Source organism: Gymnoscopelus braueri (assembly GCF_963280865.1).
Source record: "Gymnoscopelus braueri genome assembly, chromosome: 8".
Lineage (NCBI taxonomy): Eukaryota > Metazoa > Chordata > Actinopteri > Myctophiformes > Myctophidae > Gymnoscopelus > Gymnoscopelus braueri.
This window is the reverse complement of record NC_137609.1, coordinates 3949718-3973384: the sequence shown is the minus strand read 5'-3', so window position 1 is coordinate 3973384 and position 23667 is coordinate 3949718. Positions and strand designations below refer to the sequence as shown.

General features: G+C 42.7%; 1 protein-coding gene across 1 annotated transcript in view; it reads right to left on the bottom strand.

The window, feature by feature from the left end:
• Window positions 1–4655: 4655 nt before the first annotated feature.
• nsd1b (nuclear receptor binding SET domain protein 1b) overlaps window positions 4656–23667 on the bottom strand; it is a 56268-nt gene continuing 37256 nt past the window's right edge. The window contains exons 15-26 of the mRNA XM_080435134.1: window positions 22240–22396; window positions 20937–21142; window positions 20211–20323; window positions 17489–17635; window positions 15991–16113; window positions 14467–14583; window positions 14072–14213; window positions 12554–12660; window positions 10938–11130; window positions 9637–10053; window positions 8754–8841; window positions 4656–7570 (exon numbers count right to left, since the gene is read on the bottom strand). Of these exons, the coding sequence (XP_080291260.1) occupies window positions 7354–7570; window positions 8754–8841; window positions 9637–10053; window positions 10938–11130; window positions 12554–12660; window positions 14072–14213; window positions 14467–14583; window positions 15991–16113; window positions 17489–17635; window positions 20211–20323; window positions 20937–21142; window positions 22240–22396 (2027 nt within the window). The 3' untranslated portion in view covers window positions 4656–7353. The remainder of the gene's footprint in view (window positions 7571–8753; window positions 8842–9636; window positions 10054–10937; window positions 11131–12553; window positions 12661–14071; window positions 14214–14466; window positions 14584–15990; window positions 16114–17488; window positions 17636–20210; window positions 20324–20936; window positions 21143–22239; window positions 22397–23667) is intronic.

Here is a 23667-nt window from a genome sequence, read left to right as displayed (position 1 = left end):
CTAACCATTATCCCTAGAGGACCATGGTCCGACTCCGATACAAACACTGAGTAATTATGAACAATTGGATGTGCCATAATTTTCTTCAATTAAACAAAGGCAAAACTGAAATAATAGTTTTTGGAGCCAAGGGAAAAAAGTCAGCACCCAACTCCAATCGGTAATGTTAAAAACCTCTAGCCAAGCCAAGTGGTGTAGTCATGGACTTAGACACTTAGACACATTTTAACCAAAAATATGCCACGGACATGGACAAGTCTTGCTAAGGACACGTGGACATGTTGATAACCCCTGGGATGGATGGGTGGGTGGGTGGATGTTAATTAAAGAAAAGCATGGATCAATGTAGGCCATACTATGCAAGTGATGTTTTTTACAAGGTTATATTCAGTTTACCATTTTGTAGATGGTATAAGTTTAATCTTATAGGTTGACCCTGGGTGTTGGATCAGGGTTAGAGTTAAGGTTGACCCTGCAGGGTTAGGGTTAAGGTTGACCCTGGGTGTTGGGTTAGAGTTAAGGTTGACCCTGCAAGGTTAGGGTTAAGGTTGACCCTGCATGGGTGTTGGTTTAGGGTTAAAGTTGACCCTGGGTGTTGGGTTAGAGTTAAGGTTGACCCTGCAAGGTTAGGGTTATGGTTGACCCTGCAGGGTTAGGGTTAAGGTTGACCCTGCAGGGTTAGGGTTAAGGCTGACCCTGGGTGTTGGGTTAGGGTTAAGGTTGACTCTGGGTGTTGGGTTAGGGTTAAGGTTGACCCTGGGTGTTGAATTGCCCTGATGAAGCAGATATGTTGACCCGTGTCTTATGACTCTGGTTCTCAAAGTGGAGCCCGGGGACCCCCTGGGCTAGGGGTCCTTGGGGGGGTTCCAGGGGGTCCCTAGGAACATTTGTTAATACAGCATCAAAATCATTTTAACCACTTTTACCCTACATCGGCTAATTGAAAATAAAACATTTATTAAGACAAAGAATATGTTCAGATGGGGGTCTGTGGCCAAATGCAAATTAATTTGGGGTCCTTGACAATTGACATGAAAAAGTTTGAGAATGATTTTCTTCTGGGATTGCATGATGCTATCAGGGCACCTTTAATATTCTGTGTTTTGTTGCAAAGGTCTGTCCAGCCTGGGAATCGCACCGGGGACTCTCTCTCTGTCAGGTATCAGAGCCTATATAACACATACCTTAACCTTTATAAATGTGCAGACACCCTGTATACAGTTACACTGTATGTTGGTTTGTTAACTGTTGAGTGAGAAAACAATGTTGCATTAAGCTAATCATCTGGGGACCCCCAAAAATCATGTGGGGACCTAACCCTAACCCGACACTTTATATAAGGAAACAGTGCCTGTCTCACAGATCAGGTCAGAATTCTATGGCTGCACCCAGCGGGTAGGAGAGGGTGTACAATCATTCATTTTGAGGCTTAGAGAGCTCTATTGCGGGCTGCGGCGAGACGACCCAGGCACCGCCCCCTCCGAAGCCATCCTCCGGGAACAGTTGCTTATGGGGCTGTCTGAGGGGCCCCTTGGCCAGGCTTTACGCTGGTATGCCCGACGACACCCAGATGAAGACTTCGCCGCATTACGCACGGAGGCCCTCTTACTAGAAACTGAACATGGAGGTACGAGAGCTACTGAAATATCCTGCCATGCTGTTAACCCTATTAATGTTCCCAAACCCCCACAGGACTCTGCTTGGAAGGAAAATCTGAAACGAGAAATCATGGACGATGTGAAAACACAGATACAAGGTTTAACCAAGGAACTCTTGAAGGAGCTTCGACCGCTCATTCCGCCTCCAACCGCTCCACGACCGCCTACTCCACCTCGACATGAACGCCGTTACGAACCGTTCCAGCGGAACGAATGGGATGAGGGAGGTAGGCCAATCGCCATTGTAAACAGCCAGGTTCTGTAGAGCTGACCGTGTACAATTAAACTAAAAAGCCCTGCTCACTGGAGGCCGATAAACAGGGTCGTTGGAACGAACACTTACCAGAATTAGTTCATGCGTATAATAATACTGTTCATGGTGCCACTGGTTATGCCCCTGCGTTTTTGATGTTCGGTCGCCATTTACGACGTCCTGTAGACGTAGAGCTGGGGGTGCCGAACTCGCAACTTCGGGTGGGGGTGGGCGATTGGGTACAGAACCATCAGCAACGCATGGTGGCAGCTTATCGGACGGCGAGTCAGAGAATGGGGGCGGCAGCCGAGCACCGCAAGCGAGTTTATGACCGCAGGGCCACTATAAACCCTTTATTACCAGGAGAGCGAGTCTGGACATGGAATAGGAATCGCCAAGGACAGGGAAAACTGGGCCCCTGGTGGGACCCAGAGCCGTTTGTGATACTTGAGCAAGTGGGGGATGCGGGGTTGGTGTACCGCATACGGCCAGAAAAGGGGGGGCGAGATCGAACCATTCACCGCAATGCATAAAAAATGTGTGTAGCTCCTAGGCCGATGACCGAGAACCCTGCATCCGTTCCAGAGCCCGTAGCCCTGGAGCCCACCTGGCCCCAGTGTTACGGGTTTGTGCCGGTCCCAGTGGACCAGGGTGGTCCTAGGAGGTCGGCCCGAGCAAACTTTGGACAGCCACCTGCAAGGTACCGAGATGTGTAGGGTCAGCAGGGACTGCTAACGATAAAGTGGGGGGGAATGTGACAGTGTGGAAAACGGGACATAATTATTATTTTTTGTTATTTATATTGATGCACTGTTTCATCTCTTAACACCCTTTTATTTGTATTGTTGATGAAAGCACTGTATTATTTATGAATGGACATGTTTTCCCCCGGTCCTCGAGCCACTTGGTATGCCCGAAATTGACAATGACAGCAAACAGCTGTGAGACCCAACCACACAGCAGGTTACGTCACCAGCAGCCAACCACGATGGAGAAGGGCGCGGCGACTCCAGAGAAATGAGTAGAACCGCTCAGTTCAAAAAGGAAGAGGAGCGAGTAGGAAGCAGAGCAGGAGTGTGTGTGAAAGGACCGGTGCGACACAGAAAGTCCCAGAGCGTAGCCGAGGAAGGGCGTGAGAGACGGGAGAGTGCGTGCTGCCAGCCACCGAAAGTAACGAGCAAACATTGGCAGACGGCTCCATTACAGACAGACCCGTAAAAGACCGTGTGTGCAGAGGGGAAGGAGAGGACGTCAGCAGCAGCGACCAGACCATATAAGGAGCGAAGCAGGGCCTGGAGTGGAGCGGACGACAGGAAGGCTAAAGTGTTGCAACGCGCAACTCCATCAGTAGGCAGCGAAAGCTGCCTTCGGAGTAAGTTTCAATCCACACAACACTCGTTTTGTGATTTCAGACGGTGATAAAGAAACAGACAAACATTGAAGAGTCCTGGCTTGGCTTCCCTCCACCTGTTTTCCCCCAGTATTTGCACACAATTGTCTTTATTATTTATAGCATTTTATTGTATTTTAATAGCACCTGCACTTTACTTTTTAATAAGTATTTGATGCACCTTTTGCTATTAATTTGCACAATTTGCTATTTTGCACACTCTGCTATTGGCCGAAGAAAACCCCCGGTGTTGCACTTGAATTGGCCTAAAGTCCACATAGTACTGAACGCACTTTATATAGCACCGCACTTTACTTTTGTAAAGTATCGTTGCCTATTTTGCTATTTATTTGCATTTATGCTATTATTGTTGTTCCCGCCCATGTTTGCATTTTAGTTGGTAGTGTTTGCATTTTGGTTAGTTTAGCGGCGCCATAGGAGGTTAGGGTTTATATTTTAGGATTGTGTTTATTGTGTATGTGTTTTAAAGGCACAGAGGCCTCTTGTATCAGGGACGAATCCTAATAAATGTATGTTTACCCCTTTTTATCCACTGTATTGGTCTCAGTTCCTCCTTGGTTTTATTGGTGTTGTGTTCTCTTAAAGTCTAAGTACTTGTTACCTCGAACCTGTGAATAGCCTGTTAAAACAAAAAAAGTTAATCAAGGAGTTCTTAGGCTCCTCCAATCCAAACCTAAGTGGCGTAGTCTGCAAAGTTAATCGTTTTATTCCATTGGTATACGCAACAATTACGCACCCCGCACTTTATTGTGCATCTGATATTTTATTGTTGCCAACCCATTGTGAATAAGTTAAAGGGTGTCATTTATTCCACCAGTAACTTGACACAGTTACATGTGACTCAGTCGGCAGTAGCTCACATATATATTATTATCAATGTCTGTTTACTATTGAGAGATTTGTGACCAGTGTTCATTTTGTCGAAAAACTAAGCTTTGATGACTAAAACTATGACTGAATATACTGACAATTTCGTCAACAAATAAAAACCAGACTAAAACTAAAACTCGGCTATTTTCGGCACACAGCTAAGTATAAATCAGGCATTACGACGCCATCAAGGCCTGCCAAAAATATATTTTATTTTACTAAATCAACTGTAGATTTAGTTGACTAAAACTAGACTAAGTAAAACATTTAAAGTTTGCTCTTCTCCCTTTCTGGAAACTACTGTAAATGATGGAGCGTATGCACTTCTTTACACCTGTAAACCTGTGATGTGACGATAAAGTTGACTGTTGATGATTGCTGATAAAATAACAGACACTGTGGAGACGTTTAAACGGTCAAGCATATTAATCTGATATGCAGACGGTTTTAATAACTCTTCTTATTAGCATAACTGACACCACAAACACTAAAAACAACAAAAACAAACAAACAAACGAACAAAAACAAAGCAGCAGCTGTGTGGAACTGACACGCGTGAAAATGGACTACAGAAGGAGTGAGTATAGGACTACAATTCCCACGATTTAGTGACTCCAAAATTCCAAGCAGAAGTTCCATAGATTTTTTTTTCTTTTTCTTTTTTAGACAGCGTTTTATGGATGTAGATGTGAACAAAGTTCATGTGAGTTCATAAATCCTCGTCCAGACTAGAAAACAGTTTCTCATGTTCAGAGTCCAACCGATGTCAGAGTTGTGGGTCCGATGCCGATTCCCAGAGCAGTGTTTCTCAAATGGGAGGCACATGTCCCTCTAGGGGTACGTGGAGGTACTACAGGGGGTCCATCCATGAGAGATAGTTTAAAATGGAAGAATTAATTTTACTGTAACATTTAGTGATAAAAATCATTTTCATGACAAGCTTAGTTTGAACCTGCTGATCTGTAGAGTGTTAAACCAGATGAAATAAAAACCTAAACTTGACCAACACAACTGTTATTGAATAGAAATCATGATGTGAAACATATTGACATAAAACTGGCCTTAGTGAAATGACCACAGTTTAAAATCATTCTACTCAGGAGGCACTAGTTAAAACTCTTTCACGGCATTTCTTATTTTTTTTTGTATTTGTTATTCTTATTCTTCTTATTTACAATGATATATTTTATAAAAGGTTGTTCATTCATTGCATCATAATGGTAGCTATAATTTCTCTTTCTAAGGGGTCGTGTCCACCAAGAAGTATTTTTCCTGAGCACAGTGTATGTTCTGGATGGGAGCGCTGCGTATTAGACAGTGGTGGAAAAAGTATTTTTTTTACTTAGGTAAAAGTATCCATACTATCATGTAGAAATACTCTGTCACAAGTAAAAGTCCTTTATTCAAAATGTACTTGAGTAAAAGTGCAAAAGTATTGGCATCAAAATATACTTTAAAGTACCAAAAGTAAAAGTACTCATTATGCAGAAAGTCCCAATTCACACGTTTTTAAAATGTATTAAGATCCTTTGAAAATAGTAGACCTACGATCTCACAATGCGTCGTATCGTGACGCGTTGTGTGCTTGTAGATCGGCTATTTTCAAATAGCCAAAGTATAGGGCTGAAGTGGCTAATGTATGTTTTGTAATAATAATCAAAATCTGCAAAGTAACTTGTAACTAAAGTTTGCAAATAATTGTAGTGGAGTAAAACTACAATATTTGCCTCTGGCATGTAGTGGAGTAGAAGTAAAAGTATTAAAAATTGAAAATACTCCAGTAAAGTAAAAAAGTACCTCAAAAGTGTAATTAAGTACAGTAATTGAGTACATGTAATTGGGTACTTCCCACCACTGGCATTAGTAAACTCCAGCAGCGCGACGAGGGGCTGAACGTGTGTTTTGTGCTACACGACGTTCATGTGTGTGGCGTTTTTATCTGCTTGCCCTGAGAGCTGAAATATTTTCAACTCGGCCGCTTGGGAGAGTTTTTTAGGCGAACGCTTTCAGCTGCATGGGGAGAAACACTTTGATGGACACACAGCCTAAGAAAAAGCATTTTCTATCATGATAAACGTCCCATCCCTGGTACTGGTACTAGCACCTAGTGATAAATATCCCATCCCTGGTACTGGTACCTAGTGATAAATATCCCATCCCTGGTACTGGTATTCAAAAATGAGGGAAAGGGGAATTGAACCACTTAATTACAATTAATCAATTAATTAATTGTAATCGAATTGAACCACTGCACGAGAACACCAAGTAACAATGTTTTGACTGATATTTTGTCAAATAGTGCAAAAAAATAAAAATAAAATCTACTTGAGAAACGTGTAACTTATAAGCAAACCAATAAACAAAAATAAACACAAATTGATGTATACATGAACTGAATGTTATTTCATTTAACCACTTGAGTACTATACAAAAAAATAATATATAACAAACTTGTAGATTGGCTATTCAGAAAAAAATAAGTTTTGAAACTTTTCCCCGATAATGACACAAAAAAATAGGGACACCAGGTTAAAAATGTGCTGCAGAATTACTGTTACAGACCTGTCACAATCAAACAATGAATGATATGATTATGATCATCATAAATTATTATTATTGTTATTAATATTAATAACAATAATATATATTATCATCGGTCGGGCTCTACTCATGATGTCTGCATGAGGACGTCAGGTGACTGACTGCCAGTTCCATCACCCGGGATGAAGGAAAGACTGGCACAAAGGCCGACCAATCAGCAGCCGGCCTTTCTCCTGCCCTGCAGCAACAAGAAGAGCTCTGATAGTGTTTTGATTGAGCCATTTCCATATCCTCTCCGGTTGTAGTTGCCTATCTCCATTTTATCTCCATTTCAATGGGGGCGGGGCCTTAGCTGAAGGTCCCAGGTTCAATTCCCGGCCCCGGCTATGCGCCGAGGTGTCCATGAGCAAGACACTCAACCCCTAACTGAGCAGCCATCAACTGGGTGAAGATGGAGTTCTCTTATTGGAGGACGTTAGTGATGGACAAGGCTCTGCTGCTTTCTGATTGGCTGGCCTACATATGGAGGTTCTGCTGCTTTCTGATTGGCTGGCCTACATATGGAGGCTCTGCTGCTCTCTGATTGGCTGGCCTACATATGGAGGTTACTCCTCCTCCTCTTAGACCTCCAGACATTCCAGCTCCTCTTCATCTAGCACCTCCTCCTCCTCTTCAGGCTCCTCCCCCTCATAGGAGGAGATGGGAGAGTACTGCGGCAGGAGGCGAGCCTGGGGGCTGCCGGGACCCTCGACAGGAGGGGAAGCGGTCGCCATGGAGACCACCGGGACGATGGAGAACGCCGGGAAACCAGACTCACCAGTGAGATGTCCAGTAACACTGGTGAGAAAGAACATTCAACTAGAGTTAGTTAAAGGGATATTTCAATTTCAATTTTTGGGCTCCATTTTCCATTTTCAAACTCCATTTTAGCCATGTTAGATTCATCGGAAACACCCGTCCTTGGTTCTGGTGACTGATATTGTCCTTCTAATACGTGAGGAGACCGTGTTTTTTCTATTACTTTTTTCATTTATTTTTTATATATTTTTTGGGAAAATGAAAAAAAAAATGAATACAAGAATAAATGAATAATAATAATAATGAAAAAAGTTATTGAAAGAACATATCAGGTATTAGGAGGGCAGGGTGAGTCACCAGAACCAAGGACGGGTGTTTCTGATGAATCTAACATGGTTAAAATGGAGTCTGAAGTTACAATGGGTTTGTATAGGAAGGGGGCGTGTCTGATAAAATGAATATCAAATGTATAAATACTGAATCAAGCAACTTAAAAACTGTCCGGGTGGCTCACAAAAGCCTAAGTAGACGATAAAATTGCCCTTTAAAAAAAAAAGAGTTAAATATCCCTTTAACCACTCTACAGTAACACTGGTGAGAAACAACATTCAACTAGAGTTAGTAACCTACGCTACAGTAACACTGTTAACAAACAACAATCAACTAGAGTTAGTTGTCAACTCTCTACAGTAACACCACACTGGTGAGAAGCAAAATTCAGCTATAGAGTTAGTTTTATATGTAGAAAAATATATGTTACAGTATGATTGAAAAAACAGTCAGAATGAAAAAGGAGTGCTTGTTTTCTTCAAGGTCACCTCCCACGCTCCCAAACAGGATACAAATATGCATTTTTCCGTTTTTTCTCGACATTCCAGAATACCTCAGAGGAACATTGTTCCATTGTTTCATTTTCTCTGAAAAACAAATGACGTCTCGGTGGTACCGACACTAGACGATGATTTACGGTTCTGCTCCTATCGGGACATAACTTGGACGGCGCTGTGTCGACTGAAGGTGACTTCGCAACGCTCGGCACGGCGACTCGCTCGCCTAAGCGTGCACGGCGGTGCCTCTCGTGGCTCAAGTCACCTTCAGGCGACACGCCACCATCGTTGAAACAGAGTGCACCTTTTTCAACCTGACTGGTTTTCTAATCATACTGTGACATGTATATGTATTATGTATATTATATATACAGTATACAGAACTTTAAACATACCTGGTAGGATCAGACATTTGACGGACCGGAGGAGACGACACCACCTGACTGGAGGTCAAAGGTCGTGGATGAGGAGGACCAACCTGACCTGAGGATAGAGGTGCAACAGTTCATTCAACTAATCCATTTAATCCAGGATAAATAAATAAAAAATCCATACAAAAATATTAATAATAAACATATACTAATAATCAATCCCTATTTTGGGCATGTCAAATCTTCAAAAAGTTTCAAAAATGTGGAAAAATAGCAGATCTATAAGCTCACAATGCGTGAGCTTATAGATCTGCTATTTTAACTATTTTTGGCATGACACCGCTGTGTGACAAAGTATAAAATAATGCTTGAGTCATTAATCGATTCAATGATATGAATAAAGTCATAAAATATATCTCTGCTGTCGGGCAGAAACCAGCTAACTCCAAAATTTCCATTTTTCAGGAAAATACAAAAACAAAACAAAAAGTGGAGTTAGGAGGTTTTGTTCATCATTGATAAAAACAGCTGATTGGACCTCCAAGCTCACAATGAGGTTGGAGGTCAAAAGGGGGTGGAGCCTGGAGTCAGCTAAACCAGCTAGCTCCACCCCCTTTGGTAGAGTTAGCTGGTTTAGCAGAACGTTTGAGGATCCAATGGAGTTAAATGGTTTTGTCAGAAGCACTTTTTAATACTTTTCATTGGTTCAATATTTTTTTAATCAACACAATCAACACACAGACGTAAAGGGTGTTCAATAGCACTAAAAATGCAAAAAATGCAAAAGCGTCAAAATGGAGTTAGCTGGTTTCTGCCCGACAGCAACGATATATTAAAAAATACAAAAGACAACAACGATCCTTTATATGCCTTTGTTGGACAACAAAAAACATCAATCAATCAATACCTGAGGAGGTCTGCAGAGGGTTGTATTCCCGGATCTCGCCTGTCTGCAGAGGTTGTGGGTTGTATTCCCGGATCTCGCCTGTTTGCAGAGGTTGTGGGTTGTATTCCCGGATCTCGTCTGTCTGCAGAGGTTGTGGGTTGTATTCCCGGATCTCGCCTGTATGCACAGGTTGCGGGCTGTATTCCTGGATCTCGCCCGTCTGCAGAGGTTCCGGGTTGTATTCCCGGATCTCGCCTGGCTCCAGGGGTTCCGGTCCACAGGGGTCGTGTTCGCTGCAGGACAGACAGCCGTCCAGGCGGGAGATGAACAGCAGACCCTCTCGGTGGTCCACGCAGAACGACGACGGACACACGTCACAGAACGACGCCGCCTCCGCACCGCACACGTCACACTGATGCCACGGGCACTCCCAACGCCCTGAAGAGACACGCACACGCACACACATTCACTATGGTGTTAGAGTCGTACCCACTATGTAGCTTACCGTGCGAGATATGAAAGTAGAGAACTTTGCGTAGGAATATCGCACAAAGTTATATGGGCACGTTCAGGGTGACGCGCTGATCAAGAATCAGGTGTCTGATTGTGTCTACGCCTCCTTTGTTTTCATCCTAGGATGAAAAACAACGTTGACCCCTTGACCTGGGAGTCCCCTGTCGTCCACCTGCCACCCACTTTTAATTTGATCATATGTTAACGGCTTAAAGGAGAAGCGAAAAATTCTCCTTTAAGTTGATAAGAGACGTGATCGGGGATGGCTATTTTAGCAGCCACAAAAATCTGAGATTGGGCAAAAGGGGGTTCTTTGGGGCTCGGGGCGTCTCGGCCGTGGACGTCCCCCCATTGACTCGATGGCAAGTCGCCTGCTCAATTTCAGGCATGTCGCCCCCGACATCGCCCTGTTTGGGAATCGGTACTGCAGTTTGGTCAAATTGGCCCTAACCACTAACATTTGTCCTTTTTGGAAAGCTATTAATAATTAGGGGTAGAGTTAGAGGTTATTGTTAGGGTTAGGTATAGTACCGGCAGGTCTCTTGGTGAGGTTCAGACAGTCAAGCGTGGTAAACCTTGGGGTTAGGGGTATAGGGGTAGAGGTTAGGGTTAGGTATTGTACCTGCAGGTCTCTTGGTGAGGTTCAGACAGTCAAGCGTGGTAAACCTTGGGGTTAGGTGTATAGGGGTAGAGGTTAGGGTTAGGTATTGTACCTGCAGGTCTCTTGGTGAGGTCCAGACAGTCAGCGTGGTAAACCTTGGGGTTAGGGGTATAGGGGTAGAGGTTAAGGTTAGTGATAGGTATTGTACCTGCTGGTCTCTTGGTGAGGTTCAGACAGTCAGCGTGGTAAACCTTAGGACATCCTGGTCGTTTGCAGGACACCATCTGTCCTCCGTCTCCGCAGCTGAAACACTCATCCTCTCGCTCCTTGGTCGCCACGGCGACGCTCTTCTTCTTCCTCTTCATCTTACGGCCTTTATCGTCTGACGATGGAGGATTGTTCTGGAGGGAGGGGGAGGAGTTAATCAATCAATCAATCAATCAATTGGTTCCATTTGTACACTCAGAGTTACAGACCTCTAAGGGTTTGCAAGTTTGGTTCCTAACTATCAATCATTTTCCTGGAACCCCCTCAAGGACCTCTGATGGTCCAGGCAGGGGTCCAGTGACCCTACTACAGGGCTGGGCAACTTTGATGATGTAGAGGGTCACTATATGTCCACACTCACTCCAGACGGCAGACTCTCGTATTAAACCTTTTTCCGTAAATTAATGCCATACTTCGCCATTCTATGTCACACAAAAGTAGCAAAACTAGCCGATCTACAAGCTCAAAACGCGTCGCGTGCGACGCGTTTTGAGCTTGTAGATCTGCTAGTTTTGCTAATTTTGAATTGGAATCCATTTTATTTTTTTGCTTTTGAATTGGAATCCTGAAAAGTAATTTTTGTATTTAATGTCAAGTAGTTATAGTTATGTAAATGTTATGAACTTAAATACAAATACATTGGACATAAAAAAGACAATATAAATGTAATACTACTGTAGTCATTAGCAAATAATATAGACTGAAGTAATTAAAGCGGGTCATGTTTGCATGTTTGGAATTGTAACAGCTGAAATCAATTATATATCAGTGTTCCGATATTAACCTGCGGGCTGGGCCGCATTAACACATTAACACAACAAAACCGTAAATCTACGGTTTTGCAAAAAGTGGCGTTGAGTGCCAACCGTAAAAAAAACGTAGATATACGTGAAGTGGTCTTTTTGTGGTTTAATAAACGATCGCGCTGTTTTCTGTAAGTTCCGGCATCGGGTTCCCTTTCCACTCACTTCCCACTCACCCGGATGCACAAATAGCGGGTTCCGTTTCCGGTTTCCGGTTTTAGCTTGAACATTTTTATTTGTAGACAAAATAGGGTAAACAACGGAGAGCTCCGGTTATATTTTCTTTACTCTGGACGACGAACAGTTATCGTCGTTGTGTTTACCAACGATCTGAAACCCGATCATAAGCTAAGCTAAGCTAAGATGGCCTGCGGAAGGGGGCAGGAAATACGACTACAGCCTCCGTCCGGATATATTGGGAGTGGCAGAGAAATAGAATGGAGACGGAGAGAAAAAAAAGTAACTCTTTGAGTGCTGGTCGATCTGTCGTGTGTGTTTATTAACACAGCCAGACAAACGATTATAATGGATATAACAATTCTGTGACCGGTTGAAAAGGTTATAAAACACGAAAATCGCTGGCACTGGGGGAGTATATTATGAATATACTCCGGCACCGAATGTGTGAAGTGAAGGTGGGGGCCGCATGTGGCCCCCCGGGCCGCCAGTTGCCCATGTATGCATTAGAAAGTTAACGTTTCACATTTCAAAAAGTATAAAACATTCACGTACGCACGCACACACACCCTCTTACCTTGGGTCGGACTCCCAGGAACCCGCTGCAGTTGGGAGCTCCGCATTTACACACAGTTTTACCATTCCCCAAGCACTCCAGGTTGTAGTTGAACGTCAACTCTGTTCCTATTAGACACACATGCACAGAAACACACACGTTTACTATACACTGTTTTAAATGTTAACACTGTACCTAAGAGACACACAGAAACAGACACGCACACACGCACGCACGCACATTTTCAGCACACTGTTTTCCTGTTCCCTAAACACTTCAGGTTAGTTCAATGTTAACTCTGTACCCGGACAGACAGACAGAAAATCTTTTTTCAGCTCTAGACTAGCAGATATATATATATATATACTCGGCAGCTAGTGGCAGCGGTGGCCTAGTGGTTAGAGGGGCGGCCTTGATACCGGAAGGTCCCTAGTTCGATTCCCCAATTCATCACATCAATCATGAATCACCGCTGAATAGCCCTTGAGCAAGGCTTCCATGCAGGGTCTGGCTGTAAATAAGTTTCGCACTTAGTCCAACACCCTGGGTAAACAACAAACTTTGCTTTTGCTTTGCTTTGCTTTGCTTTGAGATACAAAATTATAAAAAAAAATATTTAGCAGTAAAAAAATACATTTAAGAAATATTTTTATATTTTTATATTTTTATATTTTTATATATAGTAATACAATATTTCAGCTCTCGACTAGCAGATACAAAATTATAAAAAATATGACCATATTTCAGCTCTCGACTAGCAGATAAAAAATTATGAAAAATAATAAAACATTTCAGCTCTCGACTAGCAGATAAAAAAATAATACAAAATAATACAATATTTGAGCTCTCGACAAGCAGATAAAAAAATTATAAAAGTAATACAATATTTCAGCTCTCGACAAGCAGATTTTTTTTTTGTCCTACCTGTCTCTGTCTAATGTCCTACCTGTCTAATGTCCTACTTGTCTCATGTCCTATCTGTCTAATGTCCTACTTGTCTCATGTCCTACCTGTCTCCATGTCCTACCTGTCTCATGTCCTACTTGTCTCATGTCCTATCTGTCTAATGTCCTACTTGTCTCATGTCCTACTTGTCTCATGTCCTACTTGTCTCATGTCCTATCTGTCTAATGTCCTACTTGTCTCATGTCCTATCTGTCTAATGTCCTACTTGTCTCATGTCCTACTTGTCTCATGTCCTACTTGTCTCATGTCCTATCTGTCTAATGTCCTACTTGTCTCATGTCCTATCTGTCTCATGTCCTACTTGTCTCATGTCCTATCTGTCTAATGTCTTACTTGTCTCATGTCCTACCTGTCTCATGTCCTACCTGTCGCCATGTCCTACCTGTCTCATGTCCTACCTGTCTCCATGTCCTACCTGTCTCTATGTCTCTATGTCCTATCCTGTCTCATGTCCTACCTGTCTCCATGTCCTACCTGTCTCTATGTCCTACCTGTCTCCTTGTCCTACCTGTCTCATGTCCTACCTGTCTCTATGTCCTACCTGTTCCATGTCCTACCTGTCTCATGTCCTACCTTCTTTGACATCAACCAGGGTGAACAGTCCCACCCTGGTGTCGCCCCCTACTGTCCATTTCTGGGTCTCACAGTTGGGTTGACAGCAGTGGTTCATAAAGCGAGCCTCGTTCCCCTTTGGACCAGCGTCTATGATCCGATCCTGTAAATAACAATATTGTTATTGTTATTGTTATTGTTATTTTCATTATTATTATTACTATACTGTATAATTTTTTATAGGTAAGATGTACTTTTAGCATTTTGTTCTATTAAAAGATTTTACGTGGTTTAGTTTGAGTAGAAGTTACAGATGTACTATGAATAATCATATTTATTTGATGATGTAGTTATAATGACGTCACATTGATAATGATGTTAATTTAGTAATAATGTAGTTTGTATTAAAGCCTGACCTTGTCCAGAGTCAGCATGTAGAAATTACAGATGTCGTGTTCTTGAGCGTTTCTGATCCTGGATCTGCACTCCTCCTCATCGATGACCTCTCCGACGTACTCACTGACAAACTCCCCCTGAAAACACACAACGAAATACACATTCATGTTGTTGGGTTGTGTAATACACGTACACAACTCAACACAATAGGGAATAGCAGTGGCGGCCATTTTGTGGTCCCACAGATAGAAAACCCATTAATTTTCCCAGTGGTGTAAAGTAACTAAGTACATTTACTAAGTACTGTACTTAAGTACACTTTTGAGGAATTTTTACTTTCCTGGAGTTTCTCCAATTTTCAGTACTTTTACTTCTACTCCACTACATCTCAGGGGCAAATATTGTACTTTTACTCCACTACAATTATTCGAAAACTTTAGTTACTAGTTACTTTGCAGTAATAAATTATTATATTACATTATAAACATACATTAACCACTTTAGCCCTATTTTATACACAAATCCACGGAGTGCTGCCCTGTAGGGGGCGCCGCCATTGCTGCGGTGTCAGACTCGGTCAGCTCCTGCTGCGCGGTGTCATTCAGCTGCTGTCACTGACTGCTCACGTTACTCTTTTACCTGCTTTTTACTAACACTAACTTTACAAAGATGTACAGAAAATCGGGACGAACCTGTGTAGTTTATGGCTGCTCCAACAGCCAAGCAGGTAAAGAGTAACGTCAACAGACGGACAGAACCACAGCAGAAGCTGATGAGTCTGACACCTCGGCAATGGCGGCGCCACCTACAGGGCAGCGCTCCGTGGATTCGTGTATACATAAGCTATTTGAAAATAGCAGATCTACAAGCTCACAACGCGTCACGATGAGCTTGTACATCGGCTATTTTATAGTATATATTATATATATTATATCATATATATATATATGATATAATATAGTATATTTTGCTGCCAATACTTTTGTACTTTTACTCAAGTAACATTTTGAACACAGGCCTTTTACTTATAACAGAGTACTTCTACATTGTGGTATTGATACTTTTACTTAAATAAAAAATGTCCTATCTTGATACTTTTACTTAAATAAAAAATGTCAGTACTTTTTCCACCACTGCATTTTCCCCATAGAGATTTCCCAAAATATTTATAATAATTAATACAAATATTTTCAGAAATCTCTATGGGAAAAATTAATGGGCTTGCTATTGTGGAAACACAAAATGGCTGCCACTACTATAACCTATACAACACAACACTACAGTATACAATAATACACAATACAACACAGACAGGTGTCCTACTGTCCACCTGCCTTGCGTGCCTACCTGAACTATCACTGCACTGGATGAAATTCATAATGTTGTTTCTCTTGCTAAATCTGGCAACACACTGATTAGCTGCATTACACCTGCAGCCTACCAGGGAGGAAGTGGACAGATTTTGAATGAAGCAGCAGAAAAGGGCAATGGCGCCGCCCGGAGAAGGGCCAGGAATAAGGTGAATACTGTTGTTTAGTGTGTACCTTCTTCATGTCGTGCACACAGCGCAGCCCCCATCCTCTGCTCAGAGTTCTGAAGGTCTCGACCTGACTGTACTCCCGCTTAGTGAAGGCCTGGTTCTCACAGCGCTCCCCAGCCGGGCACACCTGCACACACGCACACGCACGCACACGCACACGCACACGCACACATGCACACACACACACACACACACACACACACACACACACACACACACACACACACACACACACACACACACACACACACACACACACACACACACACACACACACACACACAGTGACTTACAGTAAGCAAGGTAAACACCAGTGGTGGAGGAAGTACTCAGATACTTTACTTAAGTAAAAGTAGCAATACCACAATATAAAAATACTCTGTTATAAGTAAAAGGCCTGTGTTCAAAATGTTACTTGAGTAAAAGTACAAAAGTATTGGCATCAAAATATACTTAAACTACCAAAAGTAAAAGTACTAAAATGTTTCAAAATAGCAGATCTACAAGCTCACAACGCGTCACGATGCGACGCGTTGTGAGCTTGTAGATCTGCTATTTTCAAATAGCCTATGTAAAAAACAGGGCTAAAGGGGTTAATGTATGTTTTATAATATAATAATTTATATCTTCAAAGTAACTAGTAGCTAAAGTTTTCAAAAGATTGTAGTGGAGTAACAGTTGGAAATACTCCAGTAAAGTAAAAATATCTCAAAGTTGCACTTAAGTACAGTACTTGAGTAAATGTACTTAGTTACTTTCCACCACTGGTAAACACATGCATGGAATGCAGAGAGACAGTGTAGTGCCTCAGTAAACTAGGATCACAGGTAAACCAACCTGGCATCTAAATAACATGCTATTAAAAAAAAGGATACCAGGTAAACAATGAACCTAGCATCTGTCTAAATAACATGCTTCCTTCATTACATTTGAACCTTTGCATAAGTCTGCAAAATTGGGAGTGAATCTGCAGTTCTAACTGCAATGGGGAGTTTGTTCCAACATTAGGGAGCCAGGAGGGGCACGCAAGCATGCACACGTTAATTAATCACATGAAATACAGTAATCACATGTAATAGACTACAGTAATCATGTAGTATTATATGGGGACATCATATAACACTTTTTGGTTGGTTGGCCCTCTCTCCCCATGAGACGTGACCATCATTGGAACATCTACATTTATAAAGCTCTGTTAAATAAATCACCTTAATTTCATCCCTGTTAACTCATTTAGAGCGGGAAAGCATCTTGTGTCATTTTAGATTTCTTTGGCTATTCAAAAATAGCAGATATACAAGCTCATACCGCGGCACCGAGTGCCGCGCTATGAGCTTGTATATCTGCAACAAAAAAAATGAATCGTGAACATTTGTGCAAATCTTTGAATACATAAATATGTTTAAAAGCAAACATTTTTAACTCCAATATTACCATTAGCCAAATACATATAGTTTTTGGGGGTGCTTCACATGAAAAGGTGACTACAGTAAGGTCAGTACCTGTGGGTGACACTCATAAAGCAGCATGCGGTTGATGCATTCTGATTCGCTGCCACATGGGTGCTCGTCCGTCGCCTTGCAATTACACCTGGGGATCTCTGATAGGTCGGCTGTGATGATCTGCACCTTCCCTATTGGTCGATTCACCTGAGGGGGAGGGGCGGGTCAGAGGTGATGCTCAACCTTTTTTATTTCAAGAACCCATACACTGTCAAATCCTCAGTGGCAATTCAACTCTGAGGCCCCTATTTCGGGCCGAAGTTGCAAAAGACAATAATATGGGATATAGGACTAGGCAAGGGGCGTTCCCCCGCAAAAAATGCTATTCTGGGACACCTGCCTTACCCGCAAAACACCTGCACTACCCGTTACATTATGCATAGGTGTGGTTTGGGCGCTACAATGATAAAACCAATCACTGTGCCAGATTCCATTACCTTTAAGAGAAGACTAAGCTAGCCATTATCCCCAATGCAATCTTATGCACTCCTTTATCCATGTCTGCAGTGTTGCCTGGTCTGATTATTATAAGCACATTGGGCTTGTTTTTATGAAGTTGCTTGTAAATAATGGTAGAACGGTTGTGAGCTTGTAGATCGGCTATTTTCAAATAGCCAACATACAGTATATAAATATGCACATTGTTTTTTTTGTTTTGTTTTTTATCCCACGATTTTGTAACCCCATTTTTTACACCCAGTGCCAATTGTCTATGTAATGCTGGGCACTACCTTCCCTCGCCGAGCTCATGCCTCCTTCAATGCATGAGAGCCAACTGACCTTCTTATCACCTGACAGGGGAGAGTTTCCCTGGTTGGACGTAGCGCGTGGAAGGAACACGTTATTCCAACCAGTTCCTTTCCCCTCCATCAGGCGCCCCGGCTGGCCAGGAGGAGGCAGTATAGTGACCAGGATTACTGCATGTTTTTGTGTCCTCCCTAGGGGACACGGGGAGAACATGCAAACTCCACACAGAAAACCCCACTTAGGGTATGGGCACTGATGACGCGGAGGAGAGAACACGCCCCCAGTGCCCACAGCGCCCCCTGTGGGAATCGAACCCAGGACCTTCTAGCTGTGAGGCGACAGTGCTTTATGCACATTGTTTAATGGATGACATACATAGGTTTGAAGTGCTCATGTGGCCTATTATATAGTCGCTTCTTTTGGGCTTGTTTTCATAGACCTGGTTGCTTATTTCTCTCGCAAATTCTGGCAACACAGCTCTCAGCAACACACTGTGAGAATTTTACATGGAAACATACACCCGACGTTTGGTTTCTAAGCCCTGGCCTGATTGCCTTTAAATAAAACCACATTTGATAGACATACGTATCACCTACATGCTACTGATTAGAGAGAATTTTATATTTTTGTAATCAGTTCATTATTTCCTGCTTAATCGATGAATACAACTGACGTGCAATTTGGAGAGCATTGCATTGTGCGATGCACAAATTGTCTTCTTTGAATAGACTATCATCTTATATAAACACAATTGACACAAGGAATTGACACCCTACCGTCTGCTGATTATAGGAAAATTAGAATCGCAGAGATTTGTTGATAATAATAGCCTTGTAGAGAGGTGCACGCTGTGCGTCCTGGCCGTCTCCAGGAATCCATTGCAGTCTGTGCGCTCTTGCGGGTGGTTTTAGAGTCCGCTGTGCGCTTTCCCAAAGGTGTGTGGGCAGAATAGCAATTTTGGGGATATAGCAACAACACGCCCACGATCACACATCCATCCGCAAATAACGGGGTCGGCATAATGTAGAGCGGGTATAGCAGGTGCAGAATAGCGTTTAGGGACAGTGCCATCCATTATCCGTATTTCACGGGTAATGGGTAGAAAATCACGGGTAATGGTTAACGCGGCTTTAGGTTGGCCCAGAATAGAGCGGTGGAAATGCAACCCTTAGGAGTCCATTTGGTTGAAACCATCCATCCCTTTTTTTGCACTACTATGCCTGAACTGCACCTGCTGCACCTTATCTGCTGTATATAGAATATACTGTGGAGTTGTTTACACAAAGTTAGGTGACAGCTACTGAAGAATAATGCTGGTGGTGTATACAACATACCAAGTTTTTTTTTTACCACTTTAGCCCTATTTTATACATAAGCTATTTGAAAATAGCAGATCTACAAGCAATGTACATTTGATTTTATGATGCTCTTTTCATTCTCTTTTAGCTCTTTTTGCACTCTTTCTTTAAATCTTTTTACGTTTTCTTTATTCTATTGTTATTACTTATGCTGCAGCATTGTCTGAAGGAAGCCGAACCAAAATAAATGTTACTCTTATGTACCTGTACACAAGATGCAACAATTAAGTACAACCTTGAACCTTGAACCTTGAACCTTGGTATACTCTCAGAGTTACAGAACAATGTATCTCTGAGAAATGAGAATGCAACCCAATGGACCTGTAAGAGTCACAGAAGAATTTAACTCTGACAATTCAACCAAATGGACCCGTGGACCCTTACGGGTCCATTTGGTTGCATTGGTACATTACAGAACACACTGAGAAGCAGTGATCTAGAACAGAGTTTGTCAAAGTGGGTGTTGTGGCGCGGAATACTTGACAATAATTGGAATTCACCAATATCACAAAAATAATTTTATATGAGTTAAAATGTCAAGTAGTTATTTTCAATCAGTTCTAGGTTACATTGTGACCTTGAGGTGATAGTATGGACGTATTGAGGTGACCTCTGACCTTGATGGGTTTGTAGGGAGGAGGCTTCCTGTCGTTCTTCTTGTCTTCCTGAAGTTGTCTGAGTTCCTTCTCTGCTTGGAGCTCACGGAATCGAACCGCCGCTTCCTCCAAAGCTGTCAGTCACACACACACACACACACACACACACACACACACACACACACACACACACACACACACACACACACACACACACACACACACACACACACACACACACACACACACACACACACACACACACACACGCACACACAGTTTCTAATGATATAAGTACATCGACCTCTAGTACGGCTGGTTTTATGTCCTACCAGGACCTCTAGTACTGCTGTTTTTTATCTCCTACCAAGACCTCTATTACTGCTGGTTTTATCTCCTACCAGGACCTCTAGTACTGCTGGTTTTATGTCCTACCAGGACCTCTAGTACTGCTGGTTTTATATCCTACCAGGACCTCTAGTACTTCTGGTTTTATCTCCTACCAGGACCTCTAGTACTGCTGGTTTTATCTCCTACCAGGACTTCTAGTACTGCTGGTTTTATCTCCTACCAGGACCTCTAGTACTGCTGGTTTTATCTCCTACCAGGACCTCTAGTACTGCTGGTGTTATGTCCTACCAGGACCTCTAGTACTGCTGGTGTTATGTCCTACCAGGACCTCTAGTACTGCTGGTGTTATGTCCTACCAGGACTTCTATTAATGCTGGTTCATAGACTGACAAGGACCTTTCTTGTAGATGGCGTCGACACCCTTGCCCATCTTCTCCTTGCTGTTGGCGTCCACGTCCATATAAGGGAACACGCGGGCCTGGTAGGTCCACAGGAAATCGTTAGAGCCAAAGAAGTGAACAGGAAACTCTCCGACGTCGTGTCGCATCTTCCGGATGTTCTCCGGAACGTTCTTCGGAAGGCTCACTTCAGCAGGCCACCATCTGCATGGAGACAAACCAAATGAAACCAATCAACTAAAAAAACAATGCTTCCCATTGATTATCCCTTGCTTGACCCATTAAGACCTGAGGTCGATTCTGAAAATGTCCCAACAGTTTTATGAAAAACGTATGTTGCTATATCTGTTGTAATATCTGCTATTTTTGAATAGTCAAAGAAATCTAAAATGACACAGATGCGTTCCCGTTTAAAAAGGTTTATCCCATGATTTTGCAACCCTTTTTCACCCAGTGCGAATTGTCTAAGTTATCCTGGGCGCTACACTCCCCCTGCCAGCCTAGGGAGCTCAGAGTAGAGCTCATGCCTCCTTCAATGCATGAGAGCCAACTAGCCTGCTTGTCACCTGACAGGGGGGAGTTTCCCCGGTTGGACGAAGCGCGTGGAGGGAACACGTTATTCCAACCAGTTTCTTTGCCCCGGCTGTCATGGGGGAGACGGTATAGCGACCAGGATTACTACTATGTTTTTGTGAGGGTAACTACCCTAGGGGACACGGGGAGAACATGCAAACTCCACACAGAAAGGCCCTTTCGCCAACCCCACCTAGGGTATGGGCGCTGATGACACGGAGGATAGAACACGCGCCCAGCGCCCACAGCGTCCCCAGCAGGAATCGAACCCAGGACCTTCTAGCTGTGAGGCGACAGCGCTACCGAAAGCGCCACCGTGACCCCTTTTAATGGGGCGTGCCCACTTTGACACCCAGGATGTCCTTATATGGGCATACTGACCCCCACTTTGACCCCCGAGATGTCCGTTTATGAGCATACTGACTGTAGCCGTTTGACCCCACATGATATCCTTAAATGGGCATACTGACCTGTAGCGGCCCACTTTGACCCACAGGATGTCCTTATATGGGCATACTGACCTATAGCGGCCCACTTTGACCCCACAGGATGTCCTAATATGGGCATACTGACCTGTAGCGGCCCACTTTGACCCACAGGATGTCCTTAATATGGGCATACTGACCTATAGCGGCCCACTTTGACCCCACAGGATGTCCTAATATGGGCATACTGACCTGTAGCGGCCCACTTTGACCCACAGGATGTCCTTATATGGGCATACTGACCTGTAGCGGCCCACTTTGACCCACAGGATGTCTTTGAAGTGTGGTTTCTTTCCAGCTTTGCAGTCGTTGCAGAACCAGCTGCCTTTGGGCATGTCGATCTTCAAACACTCCCGATGGAACGCTGCCGGACACGACTCACAGCACAGAAGGCTGCCCCCTGCAGAACGGGAGGAACAACAGCACATATGGAAGGATCAGTGTTGCCAGATTTTGCAAGAGAAACAAGTGGCCATGTATATGAAAACAAGCGAAGTGACAAAGCTTAAGTTTTTCCACTTTACATCTGCTATAAGCTTAAGTTTTTCCACTTTACATCTGCTATTTAAAAAAAAATATTGAAGAAAAAGTGAAATATTTATAACACAAATCTTTAATGGGGGCCCCTAACACAAAATATTTTCAGATGGGGTTCCGCGGACAAATACATTAATCTGGAGGTCCTTGACAACATTAGAAAACAAGCCCACTACCTTTAAAAAAACGCAACCCGCAACTACCAATATTTACAAGTGACTGTACAGAAAAACAAGCCCAAAGTCATTTATAATAAGCAGACATGGCAACACTGGGAAGGCTGCACATTTTAAGATGTAAATAGTTTCCTAGTGAATTCAGATGTCATTGTTGCTGCTGATGTTAAAGGGATATTTCACTTTCAAACATGTTTGTTGTAATTTTAAAGTCTACTCTTTTGTGAACACCCCAGACAGTTTTTAAGTTGCTTGATTCAGTATTTAGATATTTGATATTCATTTTAACAGACATGCCTCCTTCCTATACAAACCCATTGGAACTTCAAACTCCAATTTTAACCATGTTAGATTCATTGAAAACACCCGTCCTTGGTTCATGGTGACTAATATTATCCTGAGGAGATTTTTTTTTCATTTAAATGGAGTTTGACGTTACAATGGGTTTGTATAGGAAGGCGTGTCTGATAAAATGAATATCAAATATCTAAATATTGAGTCAAGCAACTTGACTGTCTGGGGTGCTCACACAAGTCTGAGTAGACGTTAAAATTACCCCAAATATGTTTGAAAGTGAAATATCCCTTTTAATATGTTGTTAACCCATTAAGACCGGGAACGCATCTGTGTCCTTTTAAGATGTCTTTGGCTATTCAAAAATGGCATACATAGATCTGCTATTCTTTTTTAAATCGTGAACATTTTTGAAAATCTTTTAATATTTTTTAAAGCGAACATTTGTTAAAATATTTTGTTCCAGGGACCCCCAGAAGCAAAGATGTGAGTTACAAATGTTCGTTCTAAAAAATATACATTCAAAGATTCGCACAAATTTTCACAATAAAAAAAAAAATGCAGATCTACAAGCTCGTAGCCCAAAGAAATCTTAAAATGACACAGTCCCCGACTCCCCGGTCTTAATGGATTAATAACAAGTAGTCTGATGAACAAAAATCAA